This window comes from Macaca nemestrina, chromosome 15 (genome assembly GCF_043159975.1).
Source record: "Macaca nemestrina isolate mMacNem1 chromosome 15, mMacNem.hap1, whole genome shotgun sequence".
NCBI lineage: Eukaryota > Metazoa > Chordata > Mammalia > Primates > Cercopithecidae > Macaca > Macaca nemestrina.
In genome coordinates, this window is record NC_092139.1 from 58,821,777 (window position 1) to 58,838,105 (window position 16,329).

At 56.7% G+C, this 16,329-nt stretch overlaps 2 protein-coding genes across 3 annotated transcripts in view; one reads left to right on the forward strand and one right to left on the reverse strand.

Moving 5' to 3' along the window:
* The window catches only part of LOC105486723 (glycogen phosphorylase B), a 59,807-nt gene extending 46,563 nt beyond the window's left edge, over window positions 1–13,244 (forward strand). Inside the window, exons 15-20 of the mRNA XM_011749755.3 lie at window positions 3,545–3,603; window positions 5,597–5,738; window positions 7,433–7,640; window positions 9,147–9,281; window positions 10,585–10,651; window positions 11,653–13,244. Coding sequence (XP_011748057.1) covers window positions 3,545–3,603; window positions 5,597–5,738; window positions 7,433–7,640; window positions 9,147–9,281; window positions 10,585–10,651; window positions 11,653–11,805 — 764 coding nt within the window. The 3' untranslated portion in view covers window positions 11,806–13,244. The remainder of the gene's footprint in view (window positions 1–3,544; window positions 3,604–5,596; window positions 5,739–7,432; window positions 7,641–9,146; window positions 9,282–10,584; window positions 10,652–11,652) is intronic.
* LOC105486724 (abhydrolase domain containing 12, lysophospholipase) overlaps window positions 9,730–16,329 on the reverse strand; it is a 92,907-nt gene continuing 86,307 nt past the window's right edge. Inside the window, exon 13 of one of the 2 annotated variants that reach the window (XM_011749757.3) lies at window positions 9,730–10,009. In XM_011749757.3, coding sequence (XP_011748059.1) covers window positions 9,967–10,009 — 43 coding nt within the window. In that variant the 3' untranslated portion in view covers window positions 9,730–9,966. Of the gene's footprint in view, window positions 10,010–15,438; window positions 16,111–16,329 lie in introns of those variants that run through there. The other variant, XM_011749758.3, reaches the window with a different exon arrangement.

The following is a 16,329-nucleotide window of genomic DNA, read 5'->3' on the forward strand; positions in this document are numbered from 1 at the left end:
GAGCAAGACTCTGTCTCAAAAAAAAAAAAAAAAAAAAAATTAACATAGTATGTGTTAAATTTACATATGTATCTTATATTGTCTGAGGACATTTAATTATGAGAACAAACATGAATCAGAGACCTCCAGAAGTCAATGTGACTATTTGCTAGGTTTACTAGAGAATAAAACCTTAAGGAAAAACTAGGTTTCTAAAGTTTTGTAATTTAATAAAGTAGGTATTTTAAAAACCAAAGGAACCGCACATCCTCCTTTCCGATACAAAGCTCCTCTTGGAGATACATCTTACTATTCCCAATGAGTAAGCCTCGATGGGGTGGAGGATCTGGGTGCGTTTGAGACACACGCAGTAGGACAGAGGCTGGAGGCCACCCCCACTGAGGACCCCTCTGCTGTGTGGGCACCACGGGAGATGATGCTTCCCAGGGCTGTGGCTTCCTGGCTCCGAGGTGGTGCATGGGAACTTTGCATCACCTTTCTTTGCCCCGCTTTCCTCCTGCAGTTGTGACGCTCTGTGTGTCCCTGGTGGTGACCCGGAGTCCTCCGTTTGCACAGCGCTTGGTCCCATTCGTGAGCGACAGTGAGAGTTGCAGGTCACCCCTCCCTTCCTCCCACTCCGCTGCCCCCACAGTCAGTTGTTGCGTCGTCGTTTAGTGTTGGCCGTCAGGCTTCCCAGACGCTCTGCTTCCGCTTGCTTGGTTCGTTCGCTTTGAACAACCCGCTGTGATTTCCAGCCGTTCACAGGAGGCAGCCAACAGGCTGGTGCTCGCTCCCACTGGTCTTCCCCCTTGCCCCATGTCTGTGTGTGCGTGCATAAATGTATGTGTGTGCATGCGTGTAAACACGTGTGCTTGTGTGTGTGCATGTACGTGTGGACATGCATCTCCTTGCCCCACTGTCAGAGCTCACAGCATCAGTACTCTGCCCTTCCTCCTGTCCCTAGCTCTGTCAGTTTGAGTCTGCAGGTGAGTATGTTCACTGCTCCTCACGGTCCTCCTGCAGAGTGCTGCCCAGCCCTGCCGGCGCTTTGTGCCTAGTTCATGACTGGCTCATGGGAACAACCTTCCCGAATTCTTCCTTGTTCAAAATAGCCTGGACCCTTCACCACGAAGGTTGGTTTGGCTGAAGATGCCAGTCTTGACTCCACTTCCTTCCCCCAGTGCCTTTTGGGGCCCTGCTGGGCACTGTCTGGAGGGTGGATGTGTGTGCAGAAGTCTGGTGAGGTCTGAGTTCTCGATCTCATGAGTGACTCACTGTCATTGCCGTGTCTTGCTGTTGGCTGTTAACGCGGCATTTTCGTCAGTACTCAGGGTGCTTGTTGAACATGTTGCTGGACTTCAGGGAAGTTGTCTGAAACGTGTGTTTGGTTCTGTTTGGTTTTTTGCTTCTGGGCTGCAGTGTGGCGTGAGGTGGCTTTCTCTAGCCTGCCTCCTTGGTACCTACTTCTCTCAGGACTTGGCTTGTCCTTGTCCTTGGGGTGGCACTGCTCTCTGGAGCGTCTCCCGGCTGCACTTTCCTCCCATGCCCTCTGCTCCTCTCCTGTGCTCTCTGCCTCCCTCCCTGAGGCCTTGCATTCGGCTCCATGTCTTTCCAAGTTGGTGGTCACCAAGGGTATGTGATTCGCGAAGGGGTTCACTCCCCTCCTGTGGCCTGTAGCAGGGCTGGGTGCTGACTTGCACTGCTACGTTAGGGTGAGCTGGATCACCTGGGGCTATTCGGAATAGGCTTCTCAGCCCTCCAAGGCAGCTCCTCTGCTGGGCCAAGGCCGTGCTTCCCCAGTCCGTGGCACCTCCCTGTGGCTGCGTCTCCGCTGTTTCTCCAGGTCTCACCTGGGCAGGAGGCTCCCCTGGATGCCAGGACCTGACTTGTGAGGATGCCCTTGTGGGAGAGGCACTTGCCTGAGCCTGCTGTCCCCTGGGGGTTCCTTGGTGGCCCCCAGGACCGGACCTCTGCCCAGAGTGCCCCTCCCCAGAGGTTAGGATTCCCAGGACCCTGTCCCCTGCCCACTGTGGCCTGGAGTTTGCATGGTTGCCTTCTTTCCTAGTTGTGCTGAAATCATCTGTGTGTTTCATTTTTCCTGTTCTCTGCTGATTTCCAGAAGTGACAAGATCCAGCACTAAGGGGCAGCTGTGTTCCTCCTGGAGCCTGGGGCCAGGGGGTACACATCGGCCTGACTCCCTGCTGCCCCCCCCAGGCCCGGCTCGCTGGTGAACACCTGTCCAGGGTGGCCGCTCATCCCCTTTTTGTAGGAACCTCCTGTGAAATCTGCAAACCCATGACCTGGCAAGGACAGCCTGTTTGCTGGGCTGGCAGTGAGCTGGCCGTCATGGCTTGACCCTCCATCCTCTCTGTGAAGAACTTCAGGGGCCCTCACCCCCTGTCCCAGCAAGGCAGAAGGGAGACACAAGGTCTCACCCAGCGCCCCTGCAGGCTGATGGCACCACAGCCACAAGGCTGAGGTTGCCACTTTTTCTTTGTGTCATCCAAACAATGTGTTTAAAACACAATTTAAGGTCAGTGTGGTGGCTCACCCCTGTAATCCCAAGGATTTGGAAGGCTGAGGCCTGACGACTGTTTGATACCAGGAGTTTGAGACCGGTCTGGGCAAAAAAGCGAGACCCCATCTGTACTAAAAGTGAAAAAATTAGCTGCATGTGGCAACCTGTTGGTGCCTGTAGTCCCATCTACTTGGGAGGCTGAGGAGGGGAGGATCACTCGAGCCCAGGTGTTTGTGGCTGCTTTCAACCCCGATTACACCACTGTACTCCAGCCTGGGTGGCAGAGCTAAACCTTGACTCTTAAAAACAAAAACAACAAAAAAAACACAAGAGTGGTAGAGCGTGAGGCGCGGTAGCTCACGCCTATAATCCCTGCACTTTGGGAGACCGAGGTGGAAGGATTGCTTGAGCCTGGGAGTTTGAAACCAGCCTGGGCGATATAGAGAGACCCTCAACTCTATAAAAAGTGAAAAAATTAGCTGGGCACAGTGGCATGTGCCTAGGATCCCAGCTACTCAGGAGGCTGAGGTGGGAGGATTGCTTGAGCCTGGAAGGTAGAGACTCCAGCCTGGGCGACAGAGTGCGCCACTGTCTCAAGAAACAAAACCAGACAAAACCCACAAGTGTGCCCTTCATGTACAGGGGCCTCGAACACTGGTGACCAAACCCAAGGAAGCTCCTGTATTGGGCTTTTCTGGAAACTGAGGTGCAGCGTTTCCTCTGAGCCCCTGGGAACAAACAGCATCTTTGCTCGGGTCAGCTGCTGGGTTCGTCACTGGTCCTGGCTGGCCTTCCTCACCAGCTGGGAACCTAAGTGCAGACCTCAGGGTGGCCTCGCCCCCTTGTAAGTGGCAGGTTCCTGGTGGGTGGGCAGTGGGTGGCCAGTGGCCCTGTGCCGCTGCCGCCCGTGTCACTGGGGCTTGAAGCACACTCACGGCGGAGCCTGCCTGTCCTGCCTCAGGGTCGCCCTCTGATGTTGCTGGGCCCCAGCAGAGGCTTGTCCGGCTCCCGGTGCCTTGTGTGAGTCTCTTCTGTGTGTCCTGCAGGAATCAAGAGAGACCCGGCCAAGGCCTTTGTGCCCAGGACTGTTATGATTGGGGGCAAGGTGAGTGACGTCCTCTGTAGTCCTCTCTGTGGGGTTTGGTCCAGGGACGGTGGGTGGGCAGCCTGCATGCTTCTCGTGGTGCCACATCCATACTGAGGAGCCGGGTGCCCAGCGGTCACCGGCCCTACTGGTGTGCCTGTCGGGTGGGGACCCTGTAGAGGGTCAGAATGGGATGGAAGCCTCCCTGCCCAGCTCATCGGAGGGGGTCCCCAGCCTAGAGGGCCAGTCCCCAGTGGGCTTGCTGGTGCCCACCTCAGAGGGGGCGGTGTCCTTTCTCTTTGTGCCCATAGGATTGCATGGTGCCTAGTAGGCACAGGGCGCTGTGGCTGCTTCATCACCTGCACATGCCCTGAGCATTGCCTGCTTTCAGTTCACTTTATTTACTATGACACATACTTTCAGAGTCCTAGATGTGCTGTCATCGAGTCCCAGGTCACATCGTCATACTCATCAGCCGTCTGCGGCCAGTGTCCCCACCTCCTGTCATGTTTCTCTAGTAGCTTGGTCTTTATCCAGAACTGTGGGGCTGCCGTGGGGTGCAGCGTTCTTAGGAGGGTCCTGCTGGAGCAGTGGCCCTAAGTGAGTCTGGACTGTGTGAGGCACCCCAGCTCTTCATGGCAAGGCTGGGGCCTGGGGGTGCTGGGGCCTGTGTGCAGCCTGAAGGATACCCTCTCCCTGCCTTCAGCGAGTGGGAAGCTGGTCAGAGGGGCGGGCACTCCTCAGGGCTCCACCACCTCCTGGCACACCCCATTTGGTCTCTGTCCACTCCTGTCACCTGCTGTTTTTGAAGCAAATTTTGGAATTGCATCATTTTATTTGTCGGTATTTCAGTATGTGAAGTCTATAGAGATACGGAGTTTGAAAAAGTTTTAAATGTTATTGTGAAAATTTTAGGCCGGGCACGGTGTCTCACGCCTGTAATCCCAGCACTTTGGGAGCCGAGTGGGTGGATTGCATGAGCCCAGGAGTTCCAGACCAGCCTGGGCAATGTGGTGAAACCCCATCTCTACAAAAAAATGCTAAAATTAGCTGGGTGTGGTGGTGCATGTCTGTAGTCCCAGTTACTTGGGAGGATGAGGTAGGAGGATCGATTGTCCTGGGTGATTGAGGCTACAGTGAGCTGTGATTGCACTGCTGCACTCCAGCCTGGACAACAGAGCCAGACCCTGTCTCAGCACAAAAAAAAAAAAGAAACATCTGAACCTAGAGAAAAGCAGGAAGAACTGTAGCAAAACCGTAAACCTATCCCTCAGACTAGCTGAAGCATTTCCCAGTAAACGGCAGACACTCTAGCTCTTCAGTCTTACGTACGTCAGCATTCCTCTTCATAAAATGCTGTTTTCCACCAGAACCACAATGGGGCTAGACTGAAACATCACCACACAGTAGCACCCACCATCCGTCACACCTAAAGCATTGGACAGGAGTCCTCCGTGTCGTGAAATGTTCACTCGGATACCTCATGGGTCCCTGGCCCAGTCGACTTTGTGAAGTGACAGATATTTCTAAAAGTTGGTCTGAGGGAGGGCCCAGTGAGTTCTCACCTTGGACTTGCCGTGGTGTCTCGGTTCTCTGTAGGTTTCCCCCACGGTCTGTCTGTTACAGACATCGGGTTGTCTGTCCGCCGTAGCCTGGCTCTTTCCGAATGTGTCCCTCTAGCGTGTCCCAGTATGTCCCTAGGGACAGTTCTCTGTTTCCTGACAGTCGGCGGCTCTAGAAATCCTGGTCTCTTTTACGTTGTGATTTCTGAAAACCTGACAACAACCAGAAAACCAGACTTGAGGCAGACACGTTTCTGGATGTGGTCTGAGCGCTCAGCAGAGGCTGAGGCCTTGGGGCCAGGGTGGCCTCCCCAGCTCCTCTACTGACTCTCCCGGCGGCAGGCTCCTGTGGCTCTGGCCTCACCCTCCTACAGACCCCAGGAACCAGGAGTGCCTCTGAGGGCCCGAACAACGCATTGATGCTAAAAACCTTCACCTTCACCCCTCTCCAGGCAGCGCCCGGTTACCACATGGCCAAGCTGATCATCAAGTTGGTCACGTCCATTGGCGACGTCGTCAATCATGACCCAGTTGTGGGTGACAGGTTGAAAGTGATCTTCCTGGAGAACTACCGTGTGTCCTTGGCTGAGAAAGGTAACTCTGGAAGCCTGTGTCAGACAGAAAACTCACCCCTGCCCAGGAACGGGCGCTGTACTGGCCCCCAGGCCTTTTGTCCTCAGCCGGTTCAGCTCTGCCTGGACACCCAGGCCTCACCAGCCGGGCTGCAGGCGAGCAGGGAACGGCTTTGGGGAGTGCTCCCTGTGCAGTGTGGAGGACTCAGTGCGTCCCGGGGCACCTTGCACGTCACAGGCAGTATCATCCCCCATCTGGGCACCCTCACTGCCGTGCCTGCCTGGCCTGCCCTCTGTACCCTCCCTCCCCTGCCCTTTCCTCCTGCCCATCAGCCATGCCTTCTGCCCTGGGCCCCTCTGCTGGCAGGACATGCACCAGGCCAGTGGGGGTGTGGGCCCACAGCTTCCCCCAACCCCGCTGCCCCTCCTCCGCCCACGTCGTTGCTCCTCACTGCCTGCCTGCTCTTGGGCCCACCACTGTTCTCAGGTGGCAGCACCTGCCTCATCTGTGCTTCCTGAGGGCAGCCTGGGCCAGTCCTGGGGAGACCCTGGCATGCGCTGCCACATGCCCTGGAGCCCATCGGTTCCCACCTCTATGGGCCCTTCTGGGCAGGAAAGTGATTTGCCCACCAGATGGTGAGAGATCTGAGCCTGGCCTTCTCGTGCTCCCCTCCTGCTGCTGAGGGCCAAGGGCCCCCCCTAGTTCAGGCCGCCTGGACTTCCCAGGCTGCCATGGTGTAGGTGAGAGGACTGATCTACTGTTGCCCTGCAAGCTCAGTGGTGGAGGGGGGGTCCCTGGGCACCGTCCCTGTGCCCTGGCTGCTGCCTTGGTGTCCATATCGCTCCCCCTCTTTAGTGGTGCCTGGCCAGCAAGGTCCCTTGAGGCACTCACGGGCCGGCTTGCCTCCGACTTGGCCAGGAACTCCAGTGGCGTGGCTCTTCCTTCCCTGCTCCTCTGACCGAAGCGTCTTCTCTCCCCCACGCTGCCTGAGGCTTCCCTCATGTGTCTTTGGGGCCAGCTGACTCCTGCTCATCTTTAGAGCAGGCCTTCGGGCGCCTGGTCTGGAGTCTGGTGCTGGCTTCAGGGCCCTGTTCTCCCCAGCACTGTTGCTGTGGCTGGGCTGCAGCCCGAGATGAGGGCGGAGAGCAGGTTGTATAGCCACTGTGTGCAGTCACAGCGTGCCTGGGAGCAGTGACCAGTCCCGAGGGACAGGCACAGAGAAAGCGCAGGGCTGTGGCATCTGGCAGCTGCTGGTGCCCACGAGGTCGCTGCCCCTCAGCCTCTCCAGCCCTCTGGCTCTATGCAATTCTACATTTCTCCTGAAAGGATCCAGGGAGCTGCTGGGGCTGATCAAGGTCGCAGGGATCCAGGGAGTGACGTCAGCGAGCCAGGACTGGCTCCTTGGCTAGGCCTGGTTTTGGGAAGGTTTTGGTGCAGAGATCCTTTGCCACCTGGGGGGGGCTCCTCAGGAGCCTCCATCTTGGACCCTCTGCCGCAAGGCTGCCCCAGTCATGAAGGGGAGCCCTGCAGAGGCGGGTAGCCGTGTCCAGCCTGGTCCCCTGTGGGAGCGGGAGCGGAAGCGGGAGCGGGGGCTGGAGCACGGCCACCACATTGGTCCCTCCATGCCCCAGCCCTGGGTGGATGGGCCGGCTCGTCCTGCAGTGAGCCTTGTGGCTGAGGACATTGGGGTCCTGTTCCTGTGCTCCCCTCCACAGTGATCCCGGCCGCTGATCTGTCGCAGCAGATCTCCACTGCAGGCACCGAGGCCTCGGGCACAGGCAACATGAAGTTCATGCTCAATGGGGCCCTCACCATCGGCACCATGGACGGCGCCAACGTGGAGATGGCCGAGGAGGCTGGGGCCGAGAACCTCTTCATCTTCGGCCTGCGGGTGGAGGATGTTGAGGCCCTGGACCGGAAAGGGTGCGAGCCCCCTCCTGTGCCCCTGGGCACCTGGCAGCGTGAGGATGGAGAATGAAGGGTGTTGGGCTGGGGGTATTGGCTGGACCGGGCTCTTGGAGCCAGGCCACGGTGTGCCAGGGTCAGTGCCGCCCAGGGCTGTGTGCCTGCCTGCAGGGGTGACCATTCTCTCCAGGTGCACGGAGTGGACGGGGTCCAGGCTCTGGGCGAGGCCACGGGGATGCTGGGCTGCTGCTGTCTTGGCTCTGAGGCTGAATCCGTGGGGTCCAAACCAGGGGCTCCTCCTCCAGGAAAGGCCTTTTCCCCCTGGGGAAGGTCTCCTAGAGGGACGCCCCCTGGGGCACAGGCTGGACGCAGCCCCACACAAATGGGCTGGGGCTGGGCGGGATCTCCACTGCTGGGGCGCTCTGCCGGAGCACTCTGCTGATCTGGGGCTTGCCTGCTGTTGAGGTTCCCTAGTCTAATTGTAACTGTTACAAATAGTTTAAAAATAGTATTTTGGAAACATTTTAAATGTGCCCGCAGGGAGCGGGGGCAGCTGGGGATCCTGAAGACAGTACCCAGAGCTTCATCCACTTTCTCCCCGCGCCCCTCCGTTGGCTGCACTGAGCTCGGAGCACTGGTCCTCCTGCAGCCCACACTCCATTGCAACTCCACCAGGCTCTGTTACTGTCTTTCCCATCCCAGGATCCCATCAGGGCACTCAGCTGTGTGTGGCCATCAGGTCTCCCCAGTGCCATTTGGTCTGTGACAGATTCTCAGTCTTTCCTTGTTCTTCATGTCCTGGACGTTCATGAGGAATCCGGCACGGGCCTGATTCCAAGCGATAATTACAAATAAAAGGCAGTGTTGCCTGATTGTCTTGAAGTGCTGGGGAGCCCGTGAGGCCTCAGGTGCAGTCAGGTGAAACCGCACATGCCATCTGAAGTCAGAGCTGCGCCTTACCGGCCCGAGCACACAGGCCTATGCACCCTTTCTGCACCCTCACACAGCTTCTCCCGCCCGGGCCCCGTCCTGGGATGTCCATGTCTGCCCATCCTTCCCTCACCCACTTAGCTCTGCCTTGTCCTGTCTGGTCTTGCTTGCGTTTTTCCTTTTCCATCTTTGAGGTCCCCACCAAGGGTGCTCCACTTCACTTCCTGCCACCCTGGCAGTCTGTTTTTCAAAAGCTCTGCCCAGGATTTCACAGCCAAGTTCTGAGTGGCCCTCTCCACTAGGAATGTGGCATGAGCCAGTATATCCTAGCAGATCTGCTAGTGATGACATTTCTTTAACAGTCAAAGGAGCAGATGGGATTGGCTTTAGGCTGACTTCACATCTGCTCGAGTGGGTCCCTGCTCAAGGGCCTCATAGCCACCCATGGCCACTGGCTGCTGCCCTGGACCATGCAGGCTTTGAGCTCCCAGGGCCATCCTGGGGCAGGGGCTGTGCCAGGCACCAACGTGGCTTGTCCCTCAAGGTGGCCTACCTGGGGTGCTGGCTGCTGACTCCTGGCCCATTGCCTCGCAGGTACAATGCCAGGGAGTACTACGACCGCCTGCCTGAGCTGAAGCAGGCTGTGGACCAGATCAGCAGTGGCTTTTTTTCTCCCAAGGAGCCAGACTGCTTCAAGGATGTCGTGAACATGCTGATGCACCATGACAGGTGGGACTGACTGCGCCCTGGTTGGCCGGCTGGGAGGGAGGGAGGGAGGGGTCCTCTTTGTGGGTTGGATATTGCACCTTGTTTGGAGAGCGAAACTCATGCTTTCAGGATGTCTCCACTGTGCCTATGAGACCTTACTGGGCAGAGCCTTAGACTCCAGCTGGGAGTTTGCGATGGCCTGTGGCAATGCCAGGGGGCCCTGAGCAGTGAGAGACAGCAGCAGAGTCCAGGCCCCAGGCCTTGTGGACCAATGTGCTGAGCAGGAGGGGGTGTCATCTGGTGGTTGGAAGTCCCAGGGGCAGCCATGTCCCAGCAGGCCAGTAGGGGGAGCATGGGCCCAGAACTCCCTGGGGTGTGGGGTAGGGGGCACACAAGGGCTGCGGAACCCAGACAGGTGTCAGTGCCAGTGATAGGCAGTGGTGAAAATGGATTTCACTTGCAACGATGAAACATTATAAAGTTAGTGTTTTATTTCGGTGAAGTTAGCACATGATATGGTTTATCTAGAGTTACAGACTTTGTAAGGTTTGCAGCACAGGGCAGTTCTTTACCCTGCTGGCAAAAGTTGAATCTGGCGAGGGCTGGGAATTCACCTGTCCTCCACTTTCAGCTGCCTTTGGGTTAGTTTTGTCTGCTGCTCTTTAATGACTGTGTCACCTATTGGCTTCAGTCACACCGGCTCTGATCACATGCTGGGATCTGGGCTGGAACCTGGGTCCTGCTGAGGTCTGTGATAAAGGAAGTGCTTTTAAAATTGTGAACTCTGCATTTCGTGAAGTGTGCTTCTGACTCGATAGTGAACAGAAATGCATTTGTAGAGTCATAAATCTGGCATTTTTGTTCAGCACATCAGGAACTGCAAGTCAGTATTTCCTGTGTAGGCAAATCCCAGTCAGACTTGAGATAAGACGGCAAATGGAGATGCCGTTGCCCAGCAAGTGCCCCCTGCCCCGAGGAGATGCCATGGGCTCTCCACTGTCTGCCCAGGAGGCCTCTCCCACGTGCAGCTCTAACTGCCCTGTGTGTGGAAGATGCACTTTAAATGCCAGTTTATTTGAAGGAGTGTTGGGTTGAAATAAGGTTTTCCTGAAATACCGTCCCAGGACGTAAGTCCTTCCTCACAGAGAAGCCCCGTGGCCAAATGGGCCCGGTGCAGCCTGGCTCTGACCAGCTGCATGGGCCCCTTCGCTCCAGGCAGGACCAGGTGGATGGTGCCTGGCCTCCTGCCCCGGGACTCTCCCCTCGGGACAGTGTGGGCAGGGCTCCCTGCTGCCCTGGCCCAGCCTCCTTTCTCCCATTCCAGGTTCAAGGTGTTTGCAGACTATGAAGCCTATGTGCAGTGCCAGGCACAGGTGGACCAGCTGTACCGGGTGAGGCTCCTGGGCCCAGAGGCTGGGGGAGCAGCTGGATGGGTCCGTGTAGACGTGTTGGGTCGGATTGTTTATTTCCCAAGCTGAGTAGGTTGTTGGCCGAGGCCAGAGGGGTTTGTGTTTCTGATTTGTCATCAGTCGGCTGTGGATGCCTTGAGGGAAGCTGTCACTGTCACTCCCTCCCTTGAAAAAACAGCTCCTAATGGCCAAGAAAAGAACGTGGGGCCTGGAAACTGAGTGCCAGGCAGGGCCCTGGGAGGGACCTTCTCTTCCCTTAGTCAGGGCTGGCCTCGAGGAAAGCCTGGCCTGGTGCAAGCTGCAGCTTGCGGCAGCTGTGAGGCTCCCTGGTGGAAGGAGAGTGCTTGGCCATGTCCGCTGGCACTGGATCTGCCTGGGCAGGTTTTTTTTTTTTTTTTGGAGACAGAGTCTTGCTCTATCACCCAGGCTGGAGTGCAGTGGTGCGATCTCGGCTCACTGCAAACTCCGCCTCCAAGGTTCACGCCTTTCTCCTGCCTCAGCCTCCTGAGTAGCTGGGACTACAGGCGCCCGCCACCGCACCCGGCTAATTTTTTGTATTTTTTAGTAGAGATGGGGTTTCACCGTGTTAGCCAGGATGGTCTCGATCTCCTGACCTTGTGATCCGCCTGCCTCGGCCTCCAAAGTGCTGGGATTGCGTGAGCCACTGCACCCGGCCCCTGCCTGGGCAGTTCTTACCTGGTGCTATCCCTATCGTCATCTTGGGGGCCATGCCCTAGCAGGAATTTTCAAGGCTGGGACCTTCTCTCCAGCTCCTTGCTTCCTGTATCTAGGTATGTGGTAGCTTTCCTGGTCCGTGGGGTCCCCTTTTCAACAAACAATTGATTGTAATGTCCTCCTCTTCCAGTGGACAGCCCCAAGGCTCAGAGCTCATTTGGAAACAGTCCTAAAGTTCTGGAATCCCATGCTCTTAGCAGCCCCTAGCCCTGTGACGCCAGAGACTAATTTCATCTTCTTCCCTGCAGAACCCCAAGGGGTGGACCAAGAAGGTCATCAGGAATATCGCCTGCTCGGGCAAGTTCTCCAGTGACCGGACTATCACGGAGTATGCGCGGGAGATCTGGGGCGTGGAGCCCTCCGACCTGCAGATCCCGCCCCCCAACATTCCCCGGGACTAGGCGCACCCTACCTTGGCGGGACCAGCGGGCTTTTGTTTTCTTGCTGACTTTGCACCTCCTTTTTTCCCCAAGCACTTTGCCGCTGGTGGTCCCTGCTTTTCTGAGTACCATGTTTCCAGGAGGGGCCGTGGAGGTCAGGGTGGTTTTAAGAGAGCAGGGCAAAGGAGGAATGTGCTAGAACTGCTCCTGGTTTCTTGTAAAGGAAGCCAGAGTTGACAGTATAAAGGGGAGGTTTGTACAGAGTCGACAGTACCAGAGTGGGAGGCAGGTGAAGTCGCCTGCTGGGCTCCCCTAGAACTTTGCACGCATCTTGCTATGTATTAGCTGATGTCTTTAGTGTTGAGCCTCTGGATTCTGGGGTCTGGGCCAGTGACTGTAGTGAAGCCTGGGGACGTATTACTGCAGCATCTGGGCTGCCAGCCACAGGGAAGGGCCAAGCCCCATGTAGCCCCAGTCACCCTGCCCGGCTCTGCCTCCTGGCCATGCTGGGAGGGGTTGGATCCTCCAGGTATTGCCTTCACAGCCCCCTGCCCTCTGTCCTGGCTCTGCACCTGGTATATGGGTCATGGACCCAGATGGGGCTTTCCCTTTGTAGCCATCCTGGGCATTGTGTGGGTGCTTGGAACTCGGGATGACCGAGGGGTACATTGGAGTGGGTGCTTGTGTCTGCTGTCTCAGAGGTCTTGGTCAAGATGAAGTTGGCTGATGCAGCTTAGCTTGGTTTTGCTTATTCAAAAGAGAAAATAACTACATATGGAAATGAAACTAGTCTTGTTTTAGCAACTGAAAATTGTACTTGGTCACTTTTGTGCTTGGGGAGGCCCATTTTCTGCCTGGCTGGGGGCAGGTCTGTGCCCTCCCTCTGCCTCCCGCTGTGTCCTAATGTGCATTTCCTGTTGTACACACAAGAGCCAGGCTCCATTCTCCCTCCCTTTCCACCAGTGCCACAGCCTCGTCTGGAAGAAGGACTAGTGGTCCCAGAAGAACCCGTTTCTGCTCTGCGTACACAGCAGGCCTGGCACTGGGAAGTGGGGGTGAGCCCTTCACAGCTTTGCCCCTCCCCAAGGCTGCCAGCCTGCCTCCCATGCCCAAGCGAGAGAGCAGGGACAGGCTACTGTCCTTCCCTGTGGAACTGCTGAGAAATCTAGCACCTTGCATGCTGGATCTGGGCTGCAGGGAGGCTCTTTTTCACCCTGGCCTCCAGTGCCCACCAGGAGGATCTGTGTGCGGTGCACAGCCCACCAGAGCACTACAGCCTTTTATTGAGTGGGGCAAGTGCTGGGCCGTGGTCGTGCCCTGATAGCATCTGTCCCAGGCAGTGGCTGTGTGGAGGAGGCCATACTCCCTGAGCTGGTCACTGGGGCCACCACCCTGACCACCACTGTGCCCCTCATTGTTACTGACTTGTGAGATAAACTGATTAAACCTTTGTGGCTGTGGTTGGCTGATGTGGGGTCTGTGTTTCACCAATGCAGGTGGTATTGTGAGGCTGTGGGAAGCAGAGAACACAGGCCTGAGGCCCAGGGTGGTGCCAGTGCAGTGATGAGACCTGCAAGTGGGCTGCAGGTCCCCCCTCTGAAACTAGAGCTGGGCCTGAATTATACCCCATCATTCTGGGATTGAGGGCAGAAAAGTTTGCATCTCCACAAGGTGTGGGACCTGGGGCCATGTGTACCTGAACAGCTAGCTTTTTTTTTTTTGAGATGGAGTTTTGCTTTTGTTGCCCAGGCTGGAGTGCAATGGCACGGTCTTGGCTCACTGCAACCTCCACCTCCTGGGTTCAAGCAATTCTCCTGCCTCAGCCTCCTGAGTAGCTGGGATTTCAGGCACCCACCACCACACCTGGCTGATTTTTTGTATTTTTAGTTTCGCCATGTTTGCCAGGCTGGTCTCAAACTCCTGACCTTAGGTGATCCACCCACCTCAGCCTCCCGAAGTGCTGGGATTACAGTTGTGAACCACTGTTCCTGGCCAAGCTAGCTATTTTCTTAAAATCCTATCAAATCCAGCCATTACTAAACATGCTATCTGGGGATAAGAAACACTGGCCTTTCTGGTGTGACTTGTGCTGGTCCCTTTGCACCTGCAGCTTTTGTCTCCCACTCCTGGCCCTGGGGACCAAAACATCCCCCCTCAATTGTATAGTTGCAGATGAAGAAAGCGGGAGAAACGAGCCTAGGGCTCAGTGCTACCCTGAAGACCCAAAAACTGGGATGCCGGAGTGCCGTGGGTGTCCTTGGCCTGAGACCTGCTTGTGCAGGGCTTGGTGCTGCCAGGTTGTCCTCGTCCCCACACCCACCATGCACCTGGGTGGGTGGCACCAAGATGGTGCCCTGGGAGTCTGCCTCCCCAGGTCTGTGGGGTTCTCTCCCAGGGATTAGTTGCTTGGACAACGGAGCTCAGCAGCCCTGGGTAGGGCACTTGGATGTAATGAGCTGACAGGTGATGGCGGAGCAGCTGCCACACAGTGCACCCATCTCACTCTGATCTGCATCTGTCAGTTTTGCAAAAAACACTAGTAGCTTGGCTGAGTGCAATGGCTCATGCCTGTAATCCCAGCACTTTGACAGACCAAGGCAGGAGGATTGCTCAGGAGTTCGAGACCAGCCTGGGCAACATGGCAAAACCCCATCTTTACAAAACATACAAGAATTAGCTGGGCATGGTGGCATGTGCCTGTAGTCCCACCTACTTGGGAGGCTGAGGTGGGAGAACTGCTTGAGCCCAGGAGGTGGAAGTTGCTGTGAGCTATGATTGTGCCACTGCACTCCAGCCTGCGCAACACAGTGAGACTGTCTCAAAAAACAACACCCACTAGGAGCTTGTATTTTTAGTTTATATCTTGCCTCAGTCCCCCAGCCAAGGATCCAAAGTAGCTTACATGGACAAAAAAATGAGGAAAAGATGAAGGCTAGCCCAGGTAGAGCAGGTCGCCTCTGCTTCGTGGTCAGGAGCCACAATACGGAACAAGGCCAGGAGAGCAGCCTCGGGCTCTATGCTGGAGTCCACCTGCGTCCTAAAGAAGGGGCTGCCTGGCTCCCCTAGGGGTTCCTATAGCCTTGCAGAGACAGTCTGGGACGCCACGTGGGTTCCCGGCTCAGATGGCTGTGCAGGGAGATCCCAACCCAGGGGCACGTGGTGTCTGCGGGGCCATGGGTGGGCAGAACAGAAATGACATCCTAATTAGAGATGGGGAGCCGGGACATACCCTGGCCAGGAAGGGGGCCAGCGTTTTCATGACTGACCTCCGGAGGAATGTCTACTCAGCTGCTCCCCTGTGTAGGAAAAGTGTTCTCTGGATTTGAGAGCCACTGTAGGTAGCTCAGGGTACCCCAGCGAAGAGGGAGTGCAACCGCAAGGACCTCTGGGCTCCCTGCCAGCCCACAGCTGCTGATGCTCGGCCTGCAACTTGGAGAAAGGGGTGGGCAGGTGAACAAAACTTCCTACTCCTGACAAATTTCTGAGCTGCTGGAAATGGAAATTTCATAGCCTGACGCTGAGTCATGGAGTGGCTCCAAAGCGGCTAGAGGCTGAGCTCTGAGCCTGGCTGGGGCTGTGGGCGGCTCTGGGGCTTTGAGAGTGTGCGGGGCAGCAGGCAACATTGACCCTTCTCGCACTGCAGAGACACAAAAGGACCACCACCACAATTTTATTCTTAAATAAAGCTCAGTCTAAGGCCAGGTTAGGCGTACAGGTGGGTGAAAGGGGAGGAAGTGCAGATCCTGGGCACCTCCACTGTGGGTGAGTGGGCCAGCCCAGAGGAGGCAGGGCAGCCGACGAAGGCAAGCAGGTACACAGGGCAAGAGGGGACGATGGAACCACTGGAGTCATTCTGCGTGTGCTGGGAAGGGGCAGAAAGAACCTGGACCCCACGTTCTTTGTGGGTGGTGTTGGAAAGCTCAGCATGGTCCTGAGCCCTAAGAGTCCCCTGCCCGGCCTCCCCCTGCCCAGCTCAGTGCAGCATCAACCAGGCAGTGATGGCTGCCTGCTGTCAATAAATCTCCCAACAAGATCTCAGGTTGCGTAGCGGCAAGGAGAGCCACGTGCCTGCCACCCACGCTTTCTACACACAGCCACGCTCAGGCCTCTGGGCACTGCAGGCCTGCAGGGTCCTCCCCACCTGGCATCTGAGTCCTCTCCTGGTGCAAGTTGGGCTCCTGAGCATTGCAGGTGCTGGCCCCCCGGGGCTCCAGGATGCTGGGCTGCTGACTGGAGGAAAATGGGAGGAGGGCAGAGGTCTTCATGCTTCCTTCCCCCAGCCAGGCTCAGTGCTGGTGCTCAGGCTCCGACTTCCCCAGGAATTCCCTAGACCACAGGACAATCAGGAGCCAATCATTTGAGCTCAGATTTGAGCAAAGATCCTTCTCCACAGTCCTCACATTGCTATCTAAGGAAGCAGAGGCTGTGCAGAGAGGAGGCAGCCAAGAGCCCTGTGAGGACTCGCTGTAGCCCAGAGCAGCATTCAGTGAGTTAGGCAGGGCACAAGCAGCACGGTGCCAAAGCCCAACACACAGGCACGGACAC